Raw genomic sequence first — 19,946 nt, forward strand, 5'->3', positions numbered from 1 at the left:
GATTTTCTGACTTTAAAAAATACCTGCAGTTGTAGAAGCGGGTCCAGTGGTTACCGACGGTTGAGCTGTTTGAATCAAAGGTGGACTTGTTCCTGGTGCTCCAGCTTGAGTACCTGTAGTTGGGGTTGACGCTGTAGAAGGTGTTCCAGAGGTAATCACTGGAGACGATGTAGGTGTTGTGGCTGGTTGTCCTGTGGTCAGAGCTACAGAAAACATCACTGTCATCACAGGCTTAGTACATTTATTTTAACACATATATAACTGAATAAATTGTCAATATCATCTATACATTAAGATGTCGATTTTGTCCTCCACTAATGAAGCAAAAATATAATACTTAAGTAAAAGGGAACATATGGGATTGTTTTGCAGTGTTCAAATTCAAGATGACATGAAAGTTGTTTTGTTGGTCATATACATGAAAGTAACAGAAAATCAATTGTGTCCGACCGAGCGCTTTTTTCAGTAGCCTTTATCATGAACGGTCAAACCTCAACATATTCAATCCATGTCTACAAGCAATCACAAATTAAGACATAACATTGATAGTTATATTCAATAAAAAGGGATTTAAAGATAAAATTGTTCATACTCTTTTGTCAATACATATGAATGAATATAATATGGCAAATATAAGATTATATGCATTTTAACATTCTATCGTTTTTTACGGAGCAGTTTATCAAATCTAATGGTTAATTTGAATGTACAGTACAACAAAATTAGTTACCTTTAATACAAGCCTCCACGGTGACACTTTTTACAACCGGAGTTGCATTAGGTGTTTGGTCAGGTATTATCGTCAATGTTATCTTGTCAGCCAACTGAGGTTTGATAAATTCCAGTTCTACGATGCCATTTGGTTGTGCCTGTTGAAATACATAGCCTTCTGAATGTATGAATGTGCCTATTATGGAGTACTATATTGCATTGTATAGTGTCATTTAATGGGTATCTTTACCTTAAATGGTGTTACCAATATACACAGTGATTAGTATTGACAGACGACTATAGTCTTAATGCAACGTTTCATTACTAAAATATAATTGTAATCAAAGACTAAATGTTCATGTCTTTACGAAAAGAATCATAATCCCCTAAACAACGAAACTTGAGTACAATGTAACGTAATTTGTAAACATTCTTTGGTTATACTATAATTTCAGAACTGCTTTTCGTGCGTTTCGTAGTTAATAAATTGAAGTTGTCTTCTTTTTCATTAATATTACAATCAGATGATAATAATAAAATATCATACCTTGACAGTCTCCTCATAAACTAAAACGTTGTCATTATAAAGTTTGACAACAATACTGTCAACAAATTCTGTTTTTAGAGCAACATTCATTATCGGATTACTGTCACTTGTTGATAACTCTAAAACTGGCTTTTCGGCTTCAGCTGACGGTTTCCATCCTGAAGGTGTTAAAGCGTTTTCAGCACCATCTGGATTCGATGAAGAAGTCACAGTTTCAAAATTTAATGGGCCCTTTGTCGCATCGTCCGGACATTTTTCCAAACCTAAATTTCAAAAAGCAATAATATAAATTAGAATACAAGGACAGTGAAGTCAATGGATAATGCCAGTTTCCTTTCATTTTTCCTAAAAAAATCTCCTGTATACAGTCAGCCTCATATGATTAAAGATACAAGTCGGCAAAAAGAGCCGCACAGTTGGCTTCTGTGGGAATGCCGATTGTTAGTTGAAATACACGTCTTCCAAACGTAACAATTATGTTGTCAATCAAGACATCAAACATCTCGATAATATCAGTTTCAGAGAATTGCTTGTTTGAATCAGAGTGATTCTTTTACAAAGTACGATTTATTCCTCCCTAAGTCAAGACACTTGTACCTATGTTGGCCTTTCTTTCTTATGAACAAAATAGGATCAACTCTTTTAATTTGCCTTTTAGTTTGGAATGGGAAATACTTGTGTAAAGTATAGAAAATTAAAATATCTTAATACTATTTGCAATATGAAATAGTCTTAGATTGTATGTTCTCTAACAGATCTTTAAACTTTTTTTAGCATCTGTATATGATTCACACCTACTCTAGAATAGGTAGTTTTACAATAAATTTGAAGCCTGGCTTTGGTTGCTGAATACATTGATGTTAATAATTTAGAAAGAGGTTTTGTGGAGTACTTGGAAGACCCAGTAATATAACGTTGTTTGTAAGGACACTTATTCAATTTAGGTATTTAATACAGTTAAGGAAGATCACGTTTCGCATCTTTGGTTGAAATTCAAAAGAAACATACAAAAGACCCTATAATTATACAATACGTCCTCCTTGGTTAGTGTCGTTCGGGTAAATGTTGAGTTTTCAAGGGAAATGTCAATCCCTAGTTCATTTATCAAGCAGTTTATGTAATGATATTTACACATAGAAACGATGTTCATTGGGGCTTTATCTGCAGGACAACAACGTATTTGTCATGTAAAACAACAACGATAATGAAATTCAGATTTTCTGACTTTAAAAAATACCTGCAGTTGTAGAAGCGGGTCCAGTGGTTACCGACGGTTGAGTTGTTTGAATCAAAGGTGGACTTGTTCCTGGTGCTCCAGCTTGAGTACCTGTAGTTGGGGTTGACGCTGTAGAAGGTGTTCCAGAGGTAATCACTGGAGACGATGTAGGTGTTGTGGCTGGTTGTCCTGTGGTCAGAGCTACAGAAAACATCACTGTCATCACAGGCTTAGTACATTTATTTTAACACATATATAACTGAATAAATGGTCAATATCATCTATACATTAAGATGTCGATTTTGTCCTCCACTAATGAAGCAAAAATATAATACTCAAGTAAAAGGGAACATATGGGATTGTTTTGCAGTGTTCAAATTCAAGATGACATGAAAGTTGTTTTGTTGGTCATATATATGAAAATAACAGAAAATCAATTGTGTCCGACCGAGCGCTTTTTTCAGTAGCCTTTATCATGAACGGTCAAACCTCAACATATTCAATCCATGTCTACAAGCAATCACAAATTAAGACATAACATTGATAGTTATATTCAATAAAAAAGGATTTGAAGATAAAATTGTTCATACTCTTTTGTCAATACATATGAATGAATATAATATGGCAAATATAAGATTATATGCATTTTAACATTCTATCGTTTTTTACGGAGCAGTTTATCAAATCTAATGGTTAATTTGAATGTACAGTACAACAAAATTAGTTACCTTTAATACAAGCCTCCACGGTGACACTTGTTACAACCGGAGTTGCATTAGGTGTTTGGTCAGGTATTATCGTCAATGTTATCTTGTCAGCCAACTGAGGTTTGATAAATTCCAGTTCTACGATGCCATTTGGTTGTGCCTGTTGAAATACATAGCCTTCTGAATGTATGAATGTGCCTATTATGGAGTACTATATTGCATTGTATAGTGTCATTTAATGGGTATCTTTACCTTAAATGGTGTTACCAATATACACAGTGCTTAGTATTGACAGACGACTATAGTCTTAATGCAACGTTTCATTACTAAAATATAATTGTAATCAAAGACTAAATGTTCGTGTCTTTACGAAAAGAATCATAATCCCCTAACAACGAAACTTGAGTACAATGTAACGTAATTTGTAAACATTCTTTGGTTATACTATAATTTCAGAACTGCTTTTCGTGCGTTTCGTAGTTAATAAATTGAAGTTGTCTTCTTTTTCATTAATATTACAATCAGATGATAATAATAAAATATCATACCTTGACAGTCTCCTCATAAACTAAAACGTTGTCATTATAAAGTTTGACAACAATACTGTCAACAAATTCTGTTTTTAGAGCAACATTCATTATCGGATTACTGTCACTTGTTGATAACTCTAAAACTGGCTTTTCGTCTTCAGCTGACGGTTTCCATCCTGAAGGTGTTAAAGCGTTTTCAGCACCATCTGGATTCGATGAAGAAGTCACAGTTTCAAAATTTAATGGGCCCTTTGGCGTATCGTCTGGACATTTTTCCAAACCTATAAATTCAAAAAGCAATAGTTTAAATTGGAATACAAGGAAAGTGAAGCCAAAGGATAATGCCAGTTTCCTTTCATTCTTCCTAAAAAAAACTCCTGTATACAGTCAGCCTCATATGATTAAAGATACAAGTCGGCAAAAAGAGCCGCACAGTTGGCTCCTATGGGAATGCCGATTGTTAGTTGAAATACACGTCTTCCAAACGTAACAATTATGTTGTCAATCAAGACATCAAACATCTCGATAATATCAGTTTCAGAGAATTGCTTGTTTGAATCAGAGTGATTCTTTTACAAAGTACGATTTATTCCTCCCTAAGTCAAGACACTTGTACCTATGTTGGCCTTTCTTTCTTATGAACAAAATAGGATCAACTCTTTTAATTTTCCTTTTAGTTTGGAATGGGAAATACTTGTGTAAAGTATAGAAAATCAAAATATCTTAATACTATTTGCAATACGAAATAGTCTTAGATTGTATGTTCTCTAACAGATCTTTAAACTTTTTTGAGCATCTGTATATGATTCACACCTACTCTAGAATAGGTAGTTTTACAATAAATTTGAAGCCTGGCTTTGGTTGCTGAATACATTGATGTTAATAATTTAGAAAGAGGTTTTGTGGAGTACTTGGAAGACCCAGTAATATAACGTTGTTTGTAAGGACACTTAATCAATTTAGGTATTTAATACAGTTAAGGAGATCACGTTCCGCATCTTTGGTTGAAATTCAAAAGAAACATACAAAAGACCCTATAATTATACAATACGTCCTCCTTGGTTAGTGTCGTTGGGGTAAATGTTGAGTTTTCAAGTGAAATGTCAATCCCTAGTTCATTTATCAAGCAGTTTATGTAATGTGATTTACACATAGAAACGATGTTCATTGGGGCTTTATCTGCAGGACAACAACGTATTTGTCATGTAAAACAACAACGATAATGAAATTCAGATTTTCTGACTTTAAAAAATACCTGCAGTTGTAGAAGCGGGTCCAGTGGTTACCGACGGTTGAGTTGTTTGAATCAAAGGTGGACTTGTTCCTGGTGCTCCAGCTTGAGTACCTGTAGTTGGGGTTGACGCTGTAGAAGGTGTTCCAGAGGTAATCACTGGAGACGATGTAGGTGTTGTGGCTGGTTGTCCTGTGGTCAGAGCTACAGAAAACATCACTGTCATCACAGGCTTAGTACATTTATTTTAACACATATATAACTGAATAAATTGTCAATATCATCTATACATTAAGATGTCGATTTTGTCCTCCACTAATGAAGCAAAAATATAATAATCAAGTAAAAGGGAACATATGGGATTGTTTTGCAGTGTTCAAATTCAAGATGACATGAAAGTTGTTTTGTTGGTCATATATATGAAAATAACAGAAAATCAATTGTGTCCGACTGAGCGCTTTTTTCAATAGGCTTTATCATGAACGGTCAAACCTCAACATATTCAATCCATGTCTACAAGCAATCACAAATTAAGACATAACATTGATAGTTATATTCAATAAAAAAGGATTTAAAGATAACATTGTTCATACTCTTTTGTCAATACATATGAATGAATATAATATGGCAAATATAAGATTATATGCATTTTAACATTCTATCGTTTTTTACGGAGCAGTTTATCAAATCTAATGGTTAATTTGAATGTACAGTACAACAAAATTAGTTACCTTTGATACAAGCCTCCACGGTGACACTTTTTACAACCGGAGTTGCATTAGGTGTTTGGTCAGGTATTATTGTCAATGTTATCTTGTCAGCCAACTGAGGTTTGATAAATTCCAGTTCTGCGATGCCATTTGGTTGTGCCTGTTGAAATACATAGCCTTCTGAATGTATGAATGTGCCTATTATGGAGTACTATATTGCATTGTATAGTGTCATTTAATGGGTATCTTTACCTTAAATGGTGTTACCAATATACACAGTGCTAAGTATTGACAGACGACTATAGTCTTAATGCAACGTTTCATTACTAAAATATAATTGTAATCAAACACTAAATGTTCATGTCTTTACGAAAAGAATCATAATCCCCTAAACAACGACACTTCAGTACAATGTAACGTAATTTGTAAACATTCTTTGGTTATACTAGAATATCAGAACTGCTTTTCGTGCGTTTCGTAGTTAATAAATTGAAGTTGTCTTCTTTTTCATTAATATTACAATCAGATGATAATAATAAAATATCATACCTTGACTGTCTCCTCATAAACTAAAACGTTGTCATTATAAAGTTTGACATCAATGCTGTCGACAAATTGTGTTACTAGAGCAACATTCATTATCGGATTACTGTCACTTGTTGATAACTCTAAAACTGGCTTTTCGTCTTCAGCTGACGGTTTCCATCCTAAAGGTGTTAAAGCGTTTTCAGCACCATCTGGATTCGATGAAGAAGTCACAGTTTCAAATTTTAATGGGCCATTTGGCGTATCGTCCGGACATTTTCCCAAACCTGTAAATTCAAAAAGCAATAGTTTAAATTGGAATACAAGGAAAGTGAAGTCAAAGGATAATGACAGCTTCCTTTCATTCTTCCTAAGAAACTCCTGTATGAAGTTAACCTCATATTAATAAAGATACAAGTCGGCAAAAAGAGCCGCACAGTTGGTTCCTATGGGAATCCCGATTGTTAGTTGAAATACACGTCTTCCAAACGTAACAATTATGTTGTCAATCAAGACATCAAACATCTCGATAATATCAATTTCAGAGAATTGCTTATTTGATTCAGAGTATTTTTTTACAAAGTATGATTTGTTCCTATCTAAGACAAGACACTTGTACCTATGTTGGCCTTTCTTTCTTATGAAACAAAATATGATCAACTCTTTCAATTTGCCTTTTAGTTTGGAATGGGAAACACTTGTGTAAAGTATAGAAAATTAAGATATCTTAATACTATTTGCAAAACGAAATAGTCTTAGATTGTATGTTCTCTAACAGATCTTTAAACTTTTTTTAGCATCTGTATATGATTCACACCTACTTTAGAATATGTAGTTTTACAGTAAATTTGAAGCCCGGCTTTGGTTGCTGAATAAATTGATGTGAATAATTTAGATAGAGATTTTGTGGAGTACTTGGAAGACCCAGTAATATAACGTTATTTGTTAGGACACTTGAGCACGTTCCGCATCTTTGGTTGAAATTCAAAAGAAACATACAAAAGACCCTATAACTATACAGAACGTCCTCCTTGGTTAGTGTCGTTGGGGTAAATGTTGAGTTTTCAAGTGAAATGTCAATCCCTAGTTCATTTATCAAGCAGTTTATGTAATGTGATTTACACATAGAAATGATGTTCATTGGGGCTTTATCTGCAGGACAACAACGTATTTGTCATGTAAAACAACAACGATAATGAAATTCAGATTTTCTGACTTTAAAAAATACCTGCAGTTGTAGAAGCGGGTCCAGTGGTTACCGACGGTTGAGTTGTTTGAATCAAAGGTGGACTTGTTCCTGGTGCTCCAGCTTGAGTACCTGTAGTTGGGGTTGACGCTGTAGAAGGTGTTCCAGAGGTAATCACTGGAGACGATGTAGGTGTTGTGGCTGGTTGTCCTGTGGTCAGAGCTACAGAAAACATCACTGTCATCACAGGCTTAGTACATTTATTTTAACACATATATAACTGAATAAATTGTCAATATCATCTATACATTAAGATGTCGATTTTGTCCTCCTCTAATGAAGCAAAAATATAATAATCAAGTAAAAGGGAACATATGGGATTGTTTTGCAGTGTTCAAATTCAAGATGACATGAAAGTTGTTTTGTTGGTCATATATATGAAAATAACAGAAAATCAATTGTGTCCGACCGAGCGCTTTTTTCAATAGCCTTTATCATGAACGGTCAAACCTCAACATATTCAATCCATGTCTACAAGCAATCACAAATTAAGACATAACATTGATAGTTATATTCAATAAAAAAGGATTTAAAGATAACATTGTTCATACTGTTTTGTCAATACATATGAATGAATATAATATGGCAAATATAAGATTATATGCATTTTAACATTCTATCGTTTTTTACGGAGCAGTTTATCAAATCTAATGGTTAATTTGAATGTACAGTACAACAAAATTAGTTACCTTTAATACAAGCCTCCACGGTGACACTTTTTACAACCGGAGTTGCATTAGGTGTTTGGTCAGGTATTATTGTCAATGTTACCTTGTCAGCCAACTGAGGTTTGATAAATTCCAGTTCTGCGATGCCATTTGGTTGTGCCTGTTGAAATACATAGCCTTCTGAATGTATGAATGTGCCTATTATGGAGTACTATATTGCATTGTATAGTGTCATTTAATGGGTATCTTTACCTTAAATGGTGTTACCAATATACACAGTGCTAAGTATTGACAGACGACTATAGTCTTAATGCAACGTTTCATTACTAAAATATAATTGTAATCAAACACTAAATGTTCATGTCTTTACGAAAAGAATCATAATCCCCTAAACAACGACACTTGAGTACAATGTAACGTAATTTGTAAACATTCTTTGGTTATACTAGAATATCAGAACTGCTTTTCGTGCGTTTCGTAGTTAATAAATTGAAGTTGTCTTCTTTTTCATTAATATTACAATCAGATGATAATAATAAAATATCATACCTTGACTGTCTCCTCATAAACTAAAACGTTGTCATTATAAAGTTTGACATCAATGCTGTCGACAAATTGTGTTACTAGAGCAACATTCATTATCGGATTACTGTCACTTGTTGATAACTCTAAAACTGGCTTTTCGTCTTCAGCTGACGGTTTCCATCCTAAAGGTATTAAAGCGTTTTCAGCACCATCTGGATTCGATGAAGAAGTCACAGTTTCAAATTTTAATGGGCCATTTGGCGTATCGTCCGGACATTTTCCCAAACCTGTAAATTCAAAAAGCAATGGTTTAAATTGGAATACAAGGAAAGTGAAGTCAAAGGATAATGACAGCTTCCTTTCATTCTTCCTAAGAAACTCCTGTATGAAGTTAACCTCATATCAATAAAGATACAAGTCGGCAAAAAGAGCCGCACAGTTGGTTCCTATGGGAATCCCGATTGTTAGTTGAAATACACGTCTTCCAAACGTAACAATTATGTTGTCAATCAAGACATCAAACATCTCGATAATATCAATTTCAGAGAATTGCTTATTTGATTCAGAGTATTTTTTTACAAAGTATGATTTGTTCCTATCTAAGACAAGACACTTGTACCTATGTTGGCCTTTCTTTCTTATGAAACAAAATATGATTAACTCTTTCAATTTGCCTTTTAGTTTGGAATGGGAAACACTTGTGTAAAGTATAGAAAATTAAGATATCTTAATACTATTTGCAAAACGAAATAGTCTTAGATTGTATGTTCTCTAACAGATCTTTAAACTTTTTTTAGCATCTGTATATGATTCACACCTACTTTAGAATATGTAGTTTTACAGTAAATTTGAAGCCCGGCTTTGGTTGCTGAATAAATTGATGTGAATAATTTAGATAGAGATTTTGTGGAGTACTTGGAAGACCCAGTAATATAACGTTATTTGTTAGGACACTTGAGCACGTTCCGCATCTTTGGTTGAAATTCAAAAGAAACATACAAAAGACCCTATAACTATACAGAACGTCCTCCTTGGTTAGTGTCGTTGGGGTAAATGTTGAGTTTTCAAGTGAAATGTCAATCCCTAGTTCATTTATCAAGCAGTTTATGTAATGTGATTTACACATAGAAATGATGTTCATTGGGGCTTTATCTGCAGGACAACAACGTATTTGTCATGTAAAACAACAACGATAATGAAATTCAGATTTTCTGACTTTAAAAAATACCTGCAGTTGTAGAAGCGGGTCCAGTGGTTACCGACGGTTGAGTTGTTTGAATCAAAGGTGGACTTGTTCCTGGTGCTCCAGCTTGAGTACCTGTAGTTGGGGTTGACGCTGTAGAAGGTGTTCCAGAGGTAATCACTGGAGACGATGTAGGTGTTGTGGCTGGTTGTCCTGTGGTCAGAGCTACAGAAAACATCACTGTCATCACAGGCTTAGTACATTTATTTTAACACATATATAACTGAATAAATTGTCAATATCATCTATACATTAAGATGTCGATTTTGTCCTCCACTAATGAAGCAAAAATATAATAATCAAATAAAAGGGAACATATGGGATTGTTTTGCAGTGTTCAAATTCAAGATGACATGAAAGTTGTTTTGTTGGTCATATATATGAAAATAACAGAAAATCAATTGTGTCCGACCGAGCGCTTTTTTCAATAGCCTTTATCATGAACGGTCAAACCTCAACATATTCAATCCATGTCTACAAGCAATCACAAATTAAGACATAACATTGATAGTTATATTCAATAAAAAAGGATTTAAAGATAACATTGTTCATACTGTTTTGTCAATACATATGAATGAATATAATATGGCAAATATAAGATTATATGCATTTTAACATTCTATCGTTTTTTACGGAGCAGTTTATCAAATCTAATGGTTAATTTGAATGTACAGTACAACAAAATTAGTTACCTTTAATACAAGCCTCCACGGTGACACTTTTTACAACCGGAGTTGCATTAGGTGTTTGGTCAGGTATTATTGTCAATGTTACCTTGTCAGCCAACTGAGGTTTGATAAATTCCAGTTCTGCGATGCCATTTGGTTGTGCCTGTTGAAATACATAGCCTTCTGAATGTATGAATGTGCCTATTATGGAGTACTATATTGCATTGTATAGTGTCATTTAATGGGTATCTTTACCTTAAATGGTGTTACCAATATACACAGTGCTAAGTATTGACAGACGACTATAGTCTTAATGCAACGTTTCATTACTAAAATAAAATTGTAATCAAACACTAAATGTTCATGTCTTTACGAAAAGAATCATAATCCCCTAAACAACGACACTTGAGTACAATGTAACGTAATTTGTAAACATTCTTTGGTTATACTAGAATATCAGAACTGCTTTTCGTGCGTTTCGTAGTTAATAAATTGAAGTTGTCTTCTTTTTCATTAATATTACAATCAGATGATAATAATAAAATATCATACCTTGACTGTCTCCTCATAAACTAAAACGTTGTCATTATAAAGTTTGACATCAATGCTGTCGACAAATTGTGTTACTAGAGCAACATTCATTATCGGATTACTGTCATTTGTTGATAACTCTAAAACTGGCTTTTCGTCTTCAGCTGACGGTTTCCATCCTAAAGGTATTAAAGCGTTTTCAGCACCATCTGGATTCGATGAAGAAGTCACAGTTTCAAATTTTAATGGGCCATTTGGCGTATCGTCCGGACATTTTCCCAAACCTGTAAATTCAAAAAGCAATGGTTTAAATTGGAATACAAGGAAAGTGAAGTCAAAGGATAATGACAGCTTCCTTTCATTCTTCCTAAGAAACTCCTGTATGAAGTTAACCTCATATCAATAAAGATACAAGTCGGCAAAAAGAGCCGCACAGTTGGTTCCTATGGGAATCCCGATTGTTAGTTGAAATACACGTCTTCCAAACGTAACAATTATGTTGTCAATCAAGACATCAAACATCTCGATAATATCAATTTCAGAGAATTGCTTATTTGATTCAGAGTATTTTTTTACAAAGTATGATTTGTTCCTATCTAAGACAAGACACTTGTACCTATGTTGGCCTTTCTTTCTTATGAAACAAAATATGATCAACTCTTTCAATTTGCCTTTTAGTTTGGAATGGGAAACACTTGTGTAAAGTATAGAAAATTAAGATATCTTAATACTATTTGCAAAACGAAATAGTCTTAGATTGTATGTTCTCTAACAGATCTTTAAACTTTTTTTTGCATCTGTATATGATTCACACCTACTCTAGAATAGGTAGTTTTACAATAAATTTGAAGCCTGGCTTCGGTTGCTGAATACATTGATGTTAATAATTTGGAAAGAGGTTTTGTGGAGTACTTGGAAGACCCAGTAATATAACGTTGTTTGTTAGGACACTTATTCAATTTAGGTATTTAATACAGTTAAGGAAGATCACGTTCCGCATCTTTGGTTGAAATTCAAAATTAACATACAAAAGACCCTATAATTATACAATACGTCCTCCTTGGTTAGTGTCGTTGGGGTAAATATTGAGTTTTCAAGTGAAATGTCAATCCCTAGTTCATTTACCAAGCAGTTTATGTAATGTGATTTACACATAAAAAGATGTTCATTGGGGTTTTATCTGCAGGACAACAACGTATTTGTCATGTAAAACAACAACGATAATGAATTTCAGATGTTCTGACTTTAAAAGTTACCTGCAGTTGTGGAAGCGGGTCCAGTGGTTACCGACGGTTGAGTTGTTTGAATCAAAGGTGGACTTGTTCCTGGTGCTCCAGCTTGAGTACCTGTAGTTGGGGTTGACGCTGTAGAAGGTGTTCCAGAGGTAATCACTGGAGACGATGTAGGTGTTGTGGCTGGTTGTCCTGTGGTCACAGCTATAGAAAACATCACTATCATCACAGGCTTAATACATTTATTTTAACACATATATAACTGAATAAAATTGTCAATATCTTCTATACATTAAGATGTCGATTTTGTTCTCCACTAATGAAGCAAAAAAATAATAATCAAGTAAAAGGGAACATATGGGATTGTTTTGCAATGTTCAAATTCAAGATGACATGAAAGTTGTTTTGTTGGTAATATATATGAAAATAACACAAAATCAATTTTGTCCGACCGAGCGCTTTTTTTAGTAGCCTTCATCATGAACGCTTAAACCTCAACATACTCAATCCATGTTTACAAGCAATCACAAATTAAGACAAAACATTGATAGGTATATTCTTATATATCAAGGATTCAAAGATAGAATTGTTCATACTCTTTTTTCAATACATATGAATGAATATAATATGGCAAATATAAGATTATATGCATTTTTATATATTGGTTATAATTTTATAATTTTGGTCCTTGGTGCTCTTCGGCTTTGTACTTGTTTTGGCTTTCAAGCTTTTTTCATCTGAGCGTCACTGGATGGTCTTGTGTGGACGAGACGCACGTCTGGTGTATTGAATTTTAAGCCTAGTACCTTTTGTTAGCTATTATTCGTGTGTTTCTTTGTCCTATATGTTCTCCCATTTATTTGTATTGTGGTCCTGTCATGTGATGTTGTCGTTTTGGTGTTGTGTTTGACGTTGCCATTAAAGCGGGATGTTTGGCATGCCACAAAGCCAGGTTCAACCCACCATTTATTTCTTAAAATGTACTGTACCAAGTCAGGAAAATGGCCATTGTTATGTTATAGTTCGTTTCTGTGTGTGTTACATTTTAATGTTGTGTTTTTGTTGTGTCGTTGTTCTTCTCTTATATTTAATGCGTTTCCCTCAGTTTTAGTTTGTAAGCCGGATTGGTTTTTATCTCTATCGATTTATGAGTTTCGAACAGCGGTATACTACTGTTGCCTTTATTTATCGGGTTTTACGGAGCAGTTTATTAAATCTAATTGTTAATTTGAATATACAGTACAACAAAAGTAGTTACCTTTAATACAAGCCTCCACGATGACACTTTTAACAACCGGAGTGGCATTAGGTGTTTGGTCAGGTATTATCGTCAATGTTATCTTGTCAGCCAACAGAGGTTTGATAAATTCCAGTTCTACGATGCCATTTGGTTGTGCCTGTTGAAATACATAGCCCTCTGAATGTATGAATGTGTCTATTATGGAGAAGTATATTGCATTGTATAGTGTCATTTCATGGGCATCTTTACCTTAAATGGTGTAACCAATATATACAGGGCTTAGTATTGATAGACGACTATAGTCTTAATGCAACGTTTTATTACTAAAAAATAATTGAAATCATAGACTAATGTTCATGTCTTTACGAAAAGAATCATAATCCCCTAAATATCGACACTTGAGTACAATGTAACGTAATTTGTAAACATTCTTTGGTAATACTAGAATTTCAGAACTGCTTTTCGTGCGTTTCGTAGTTAATAAATTGAAGTTGTCTTCTTTTTCATTAATATTACAATCAGATGATAATAATAAAATAGCATACCTTGACTGTCTCCTCATAAACTAAAACGTTGTCATTATAAAGTTTGACATCAATGCTGTCAGCAAATTGTGTTACTAGAGCAACATTCATTATCGGATTACTGTCACTTGTTGATAACTCTAAAACTGGCTTTTCGTCTTCAGCTGACGGTTTCCATCCTGAAGGTGTTAAAGCGTTTTCAGCACCATCTGGATTCGATGAAGAAGTCACAGTTTCAAAATTTAATGGGCCATTTGGCGTATCGTCTGGACATTTTTCCAAACCTATAAATTCAAAAAGCAATAATATAAATTGAAATACAAGGAAAGTGAAGTGAACGGATAATGCCAGCTTCCTTTTATTCTTTCTAAGAAACTCCTGTATGAAGTCGGCAAAAAGAGCCGCACAGATGGTTCCTATGGGAATGCCGATTGTCAGTTGAAAAACACGTTCTTCAAACGTAACAATTATGTTGTCAATCAAGACATCAAGCATCTTGATAATATCAGTTTCAGAGAATTGCTTGTTCGATTCAGAGTGGTTTTTTACAAAGTACGATTTATCCCTCCCTAAGATAAGACACTTGTATCTATGTTGGCCTTTCTTTCTTATGAAACAAAATAGGACCAACTCTTTCAATTTGCCTTTTAGTTTGGAATAGGAAATACTTGTGTAAAGTATAGAAAATTTAAATATCTTAATACTATTTGCAAGACGAAATAGTTATAGATTGTATGTACTCTAACAGATCTTTAAACTTTTCAGCATCTGTATATGATTCACACCTACTCTAGAATAGGTAGTTTTACTAAACATTTGAAGCCCGGCTTTGGTAGCTGAATAAATTGATGTTAATAATTTAGAATGAGGTTTCGTGGAGTACTTGGAAGACCCAGTTATATAACGTTGTTTGTAAGGACACTTGATCAATTAAGGTATCCAATACAGTAAAGGAAGAGCAAGTTCTACATCTTTGGTTGAAATTCAAAAGAAACATACAAAAGACCCTATAATTATACAGGACGTCCTCCTTGGTTAGTGTCGTTGGTGTAAATGTTGAGTTTCCAAATGAATTGTCAATCCCTAGTTCATTTATCAAGCAGTTTTTGCAATGTGATTTACACACAAAAACGATGTTGGTTGGGGCTTAATCAGCAGGGACAAGAACGTACTTGTAATGTTAAACAACAACGATAATGAATTTCAGATTTTCTATTTTTAGAAAATACCTGCAGTTGTAGAAGCGGGCCCAGTGGTTACCGACGGTTGAGTTGTTTGAATCAAAGGTGCACTTGTTCCTGGTGCTCCAGCTTGAGTACCTGTAGTTGGGGTTGACGCTGTAGAAAACAGAAAACATCACCATCATTACAAGATTAGTACATTTATTTTAACACATATATAACTGAATAAAATTGTCAATATCATCTATACATTAAGATGTCGATTTTGTCCTCTACTAATGACGCAAAAATACTATAGTCAAGTAAAAGGGAACATATGGGATTTTTTTGCAATGTTCAAATTCAAGATGACATGAAAGTTGTTTTGTTGGTAATATTGTGTGTGATTTGACATTTTTTATTAGATTCATTAGATTTGTCTTCCTTATAATTGAAGATCAAATATACTAGGTGAAGTTCGTTATTACGTACGCCTTTTGATAAACTTTTAATAGAAGATACTTACGTAGACATCCAAAAACTTCAAATCCAATTATAGGGTAGTCTTTCCAAGTTATTGGTTGTAATCGTATTGCATATCCTATAGTCATGTTGAAACTTAAAATGTCTGTTGTATTCACATCTGTGTTTGCTTTGAATGTCTGTCAACAAATAGAAAAGTTTTTTCTCATTCTTTTAATATCCTTTTTCACAAAAGAACAAAAGTTCAGATACAATTTTAAAATTCTTTATCATGTAATATATATGATTTCCTTTAAATTTTTAATTTCAGACATAAAAGACGTACGACCTGAATATTTAAGTTGTTTCGATTAAAACCCGTCAACTAGGCCACAATGCATCACAAAATTACAACGCTCATGACTGAATGTAATCCAAACCAACCTAAATGCAACAATAATGTCAGAAACAATCGATTTTTTTATAATGTCAGAAACAATCGATTTTTTTTATTTGAAAAAATAGAAAATATGTTTCATTTCTAATCAACCTGTGATAGTTTAGAGCATCAAAACAAAATCTATTTCAATCATTTCTTATAGATTTTTTTTCTCGTTTCACCAACATTTTAACAAAAAATTCAAATTTGGAAGATTTTTTGTTATTTTAATGACGTACTAAATAGTTTATTGAAGCATTTATTTGTCTGTCGTGTATCGATAAATAGAAGCGATGAGTAAAACGGTTTAAGTTCAAAATATGTTTTAAGTTGTCAACATTATGAGAAACTATATTGATTTTTACATGAAGCTGCATTTGTGAAAATGAACTTTGAATTTAATCGTTTTCGTGTGGAAGTTTGGAAAATTAAAATACTTACGCCGACCTCCTTCCAGCTATCATTATTATTTTTTTCTTTAAGGATTTCTACTCTAACATCTTTTACATATCCTGTTCTTTCATTAATCATTCCACCTTTTATTTCAATTTTTGTGAAGAAGCCAACTCGTTGAAAATCAACTTGGATAAATGATCCAATAAATTTTCCAGACTCGGGCAGCCATGGATTTTCAAGCCCTCCTTTCCCACTGTTTATCGTAAATGACGAGTAGGACACGGTTCCATCAATACTATCATCACTCATTCCAAGTGCTTTATCACACATTCCTTAAAATACCATATGATTATATTCAAAATAATTACGTCATCCCGATGATTTGATCGGGTTTCTTCGAGTGATTTCATCGCGATGTGTTATCGAGTGTCACGATGTTTTTTCGCAAGATCAAGAATATAAACAAACAGACCTTTTTTTCTAAGACGTAAAATAGATGCTGAAACTTAATATAAAAGATCATACAAGGTAAGTTAGTATTTGAGATAAAAGATATTAGCAACCCTGCATTAGTTTCTGTTATAAAAGTTTAATTTAACCTTACAGTGTTTTATTCCGAAATATATAATAAAGCCATTTTATAAACATATCAATGCAATGTTCAAACACTACTACTGTGAAGATGAGTCTTTTTTATACTTCGTCACACAGCAATTAATCACCATGATAGCTTCCTTTTCATCGGAATAAAGCTTATAAATTATTCATTTCATTGTTTAGTATATATGGGGGACTGGCCCAAGGCCTCTCTTAGCTGAATATTTGTTATTTAAAACGGACTATTTAAACCACTGCATTTAGGTAAAATACAAGGAAATGGTGCGTCGTTTGTGCTCAAAACATGTATACTATTCGGATTAAGATGAACAATCGTGAATAAAATTATCATACTTGCGAATACATGTAGCAGTAAGTCCATCTGATTGCATGTAATACCACTCGAAAAAACAATATAAAAGTTTATCTCTTTAACATTTAGTCTGGATCGACCTGTCTTATAATAATCTATATATATAGTTACCTGGTGATGGCGGTTCAGATGGGTTAGCTATGACCACATTTTCTAAAACAAAAGAAATAACAGAAATTGTCAGGATTTCATGTTCTGTGTTTAGTGCTCTTTTTTTATACAATTTTCATAACGTAGAATATTTCTCTAACAACAACATAAATTATTAAGTAGTATGTGTATATTTATCTTTGATGGAAACAAATATTTAGCAAACGTGTTAATTCCTTATTAATTTAAGAATGAGGCTCTGGAAAATATGTTTGCTGCTTTTGTTTCCATTTAGAATAAAAATACGAGAATAAAAACATGTAATTAAAAGTATACAAATAAAATGAAATATTAACATAAGAAACATGTTGTATATGATATTTAGTTTGTAAGGCTCTGGACAACATGTTTCTTAATTAATTTCCATTAATAACATAAGTTCCATGATATTTGTGTTAAATACTATACTTACTGATCATCGGCAGCAATATAAATATACTTACCATCCAAGCAGCTTTAATCAAATTCAAATGAAAAGACATGAAATTACTTTAGAGCAGCAATTGAGTATTAAATCATACTTACATTGCATAATGGACTTTGTAATACATACGTATCATATGTTTGCTTACAAATTATTGTGTTGTCGCTCGATTCCATTGTAGAATACACTTCCCACTGTAGAATACACTTCTCACTGTAGAATACACTTCCCACTGTAGAATACACTTCCCACTGTAGAATACACTTCCCACTGTAGAAAACGATTTACACAGCTGTGTTTTCTTGACAAGCTTGATGTCTCTTTTTTTCTGAACAAGTGCATTAGCAATTTCCATCGTAATATATATAGCAATCTTAAAAATATAAAAGTTCACAAAGATGATTATAAAAACTTACCTCAAATACAACATTATTCGACTTTACTTTTGTTAAACGATTGCTTCAGCATTTTCCTCTCATGAGTTGGAATCGCTAACGTCTATTTGACCATCAACTTCCATTTAAATATCGGAATACTACTCAACAACTGTGTTGACATACGATTCTTTACATGGTTAACGGGAAAAGCTGAAATATAAGATTTATATGGAAATACAAGTACTTACCCTCTGTGGATATAATGGTGGTCTGTAGATATGGTTTTTTCTTCTTTTTACCCCGAAACCTTCTTCTCCTTCAAAAACTGTGATCTCCAATTTCATTAAAACAATTAATCTGAAAATAAAATTCAATTGTCGCTAAATAACAACGCTTACCGTATACCCGTCTGGTGGTAATTAAGGTCATCCTGTACTTCTCAGCAACACGTTAGCTGAAAGTTTCAAACCTGATTGATCGACAGTTTTGTTCATTTTTCTTTTCTCACTATCTTAACAATAACATAATATACAAAGACAGTGACCAAGACCGACCATAAGATCAGTTTTGATCATCTTAATGATTTCCTTGTTGTTAATTATCTCCCTTGTTCAATAAGGCGATTGGTTATAAATCTTCTCGACAGTGTAAATCTCTTTGCAATGGTCGACGAGGTAAGGGATGCGAACAGCTGAAATAAAAGAGAGAATAATAATAGAATACTGTTAATAAAAATAATATTTTTGAGCCTTAAAAGTACATATATATTCAAGCAAGATATGAAGATTTCATCTTTGCTCAAAACCCATAAAACTTCATCAAACAGTTCAAACAGATGTAACGTTAGACTTGACGTTTCACATTGAATTAAGACCTCATATTGAAAACAATGGGTCATCGTACGATCTTCAACAATGAGCAAAATACATAACGTCAAGTAAGCTATTAAAGACATCGACATGACAAACAATGAAGTTATTCAAAAGAGACAACCAACGGCCTGATTAATGCTAAGAACAATTATCGAAAAGCAAAAAAGGTAGAAAGCAACCAGGACAAACACTGAATTACAAGCTCCTGACTTTGTACAGGCACATTGAATATGAAGCGGGGTTTTAAAAGGTTTGTGGGCACTTTTTTCAGTATGTAGACATGAGCTTGGTGAAGAAAAACACTCAGTTAAACATCTAATTTTGGACTACTAAATACGAGTGAATGTGTGTTCGTCGTATGAAAAAGTGTGTCAGGCCTTAATTTGATTATATAGCTATACTAACATGTATGTTTTGCTATTGAATTTTGAAAACTGTTAAACGCATTTTTGGATGAATAGAGGGACTCCTGTGTGTATTTTTAATCTGACAAAGCCAATGATACATTTGCTTGATGGTCTTTACTAACGTAAATGTAACCTGATATATCCTCCAATTTATCAGTTAGATATAGACATGCTGAAGTACTTCCCCTTACTTAATTTTCTATCTTTATCTTTTTCTTTCCTCCTTGCCTAAAGA

General features: G+C 33.3%; 1 protein-coding gene across 1 annotated transcript in view; it reads right to left on the reverse strand.

Annotated features, from left to right (window-relative positions):
• The window catches only part of LOC127727802 (mucin-2-like), a 62,136-nt gene extending 44,500 nt beyond the window's left edge, over window positions 1-17,636 (reverse strand). Inside the window, exons 1-11 of the mRNA XM_052234918.1 lie at window positions 17,593-17,636; window positions 16,557-16,843; window positions 15,741-15,876; window positions 15,284-15,391; window positions 14,076-14,338; window positions 13,549-13,687; window positions 12,315-12,494; window positions 6,202-6,464; window positions 5,674-5,812; window positions 4,967-5,146; window positions 3,730-3,992 (exon numbers count right to left, since the gene is read on the reverse strand). Coding sequence (XP_052090878.1) covers window positions 3,730-3,992; window positions 4,967-5,146; window positions 5,674-5,812; window positions 6,202-6,464; window positions 12,315-12,494; window positions 13,549-13,687; window positions 14,076-14,338; window positions 15,284-15,391; window positions 15,741-15,876; window positions 16,557-16,841 — 1,956 coding nt within the window. The 5' untranslated portion in view covers window positions 16,842-16,843; window positions 17,593-17,636. The remainder of the gene's footprint in view (window positions 1-3,729; window positions 3,993-4,966; window positions 5,147-5,673; window positions 5,813-6,201; window positions 6,465-12,314; window positions 12,495-13,548; window positions 13,688-14,075; window positions 14,339-15,283; window positions 15,392-15,740; window positions 15,877-16,556; window positions 16,844-17,592) is intronic.
• Between the last annotated feature and the right edge of the window lie 2,310 nt (window positions 17,637-19,946).

Source organism: Mytilus californianus, unplaced genomic scaffold (genome assembly GCF_021869535.1).
Source record: "Mytilus californianus isolate M0D057914Y unplaced genomic scaffold, xbMytCali1.0.p SCAF_2, whole genome shotgun sequence".
Classification (NCBI taxonomy): Eukaryota; Metazoa; Mollusca; class Bivalvia; order Mytilida; family Mytilidae; genus Mytilus; species Mytilus californianus.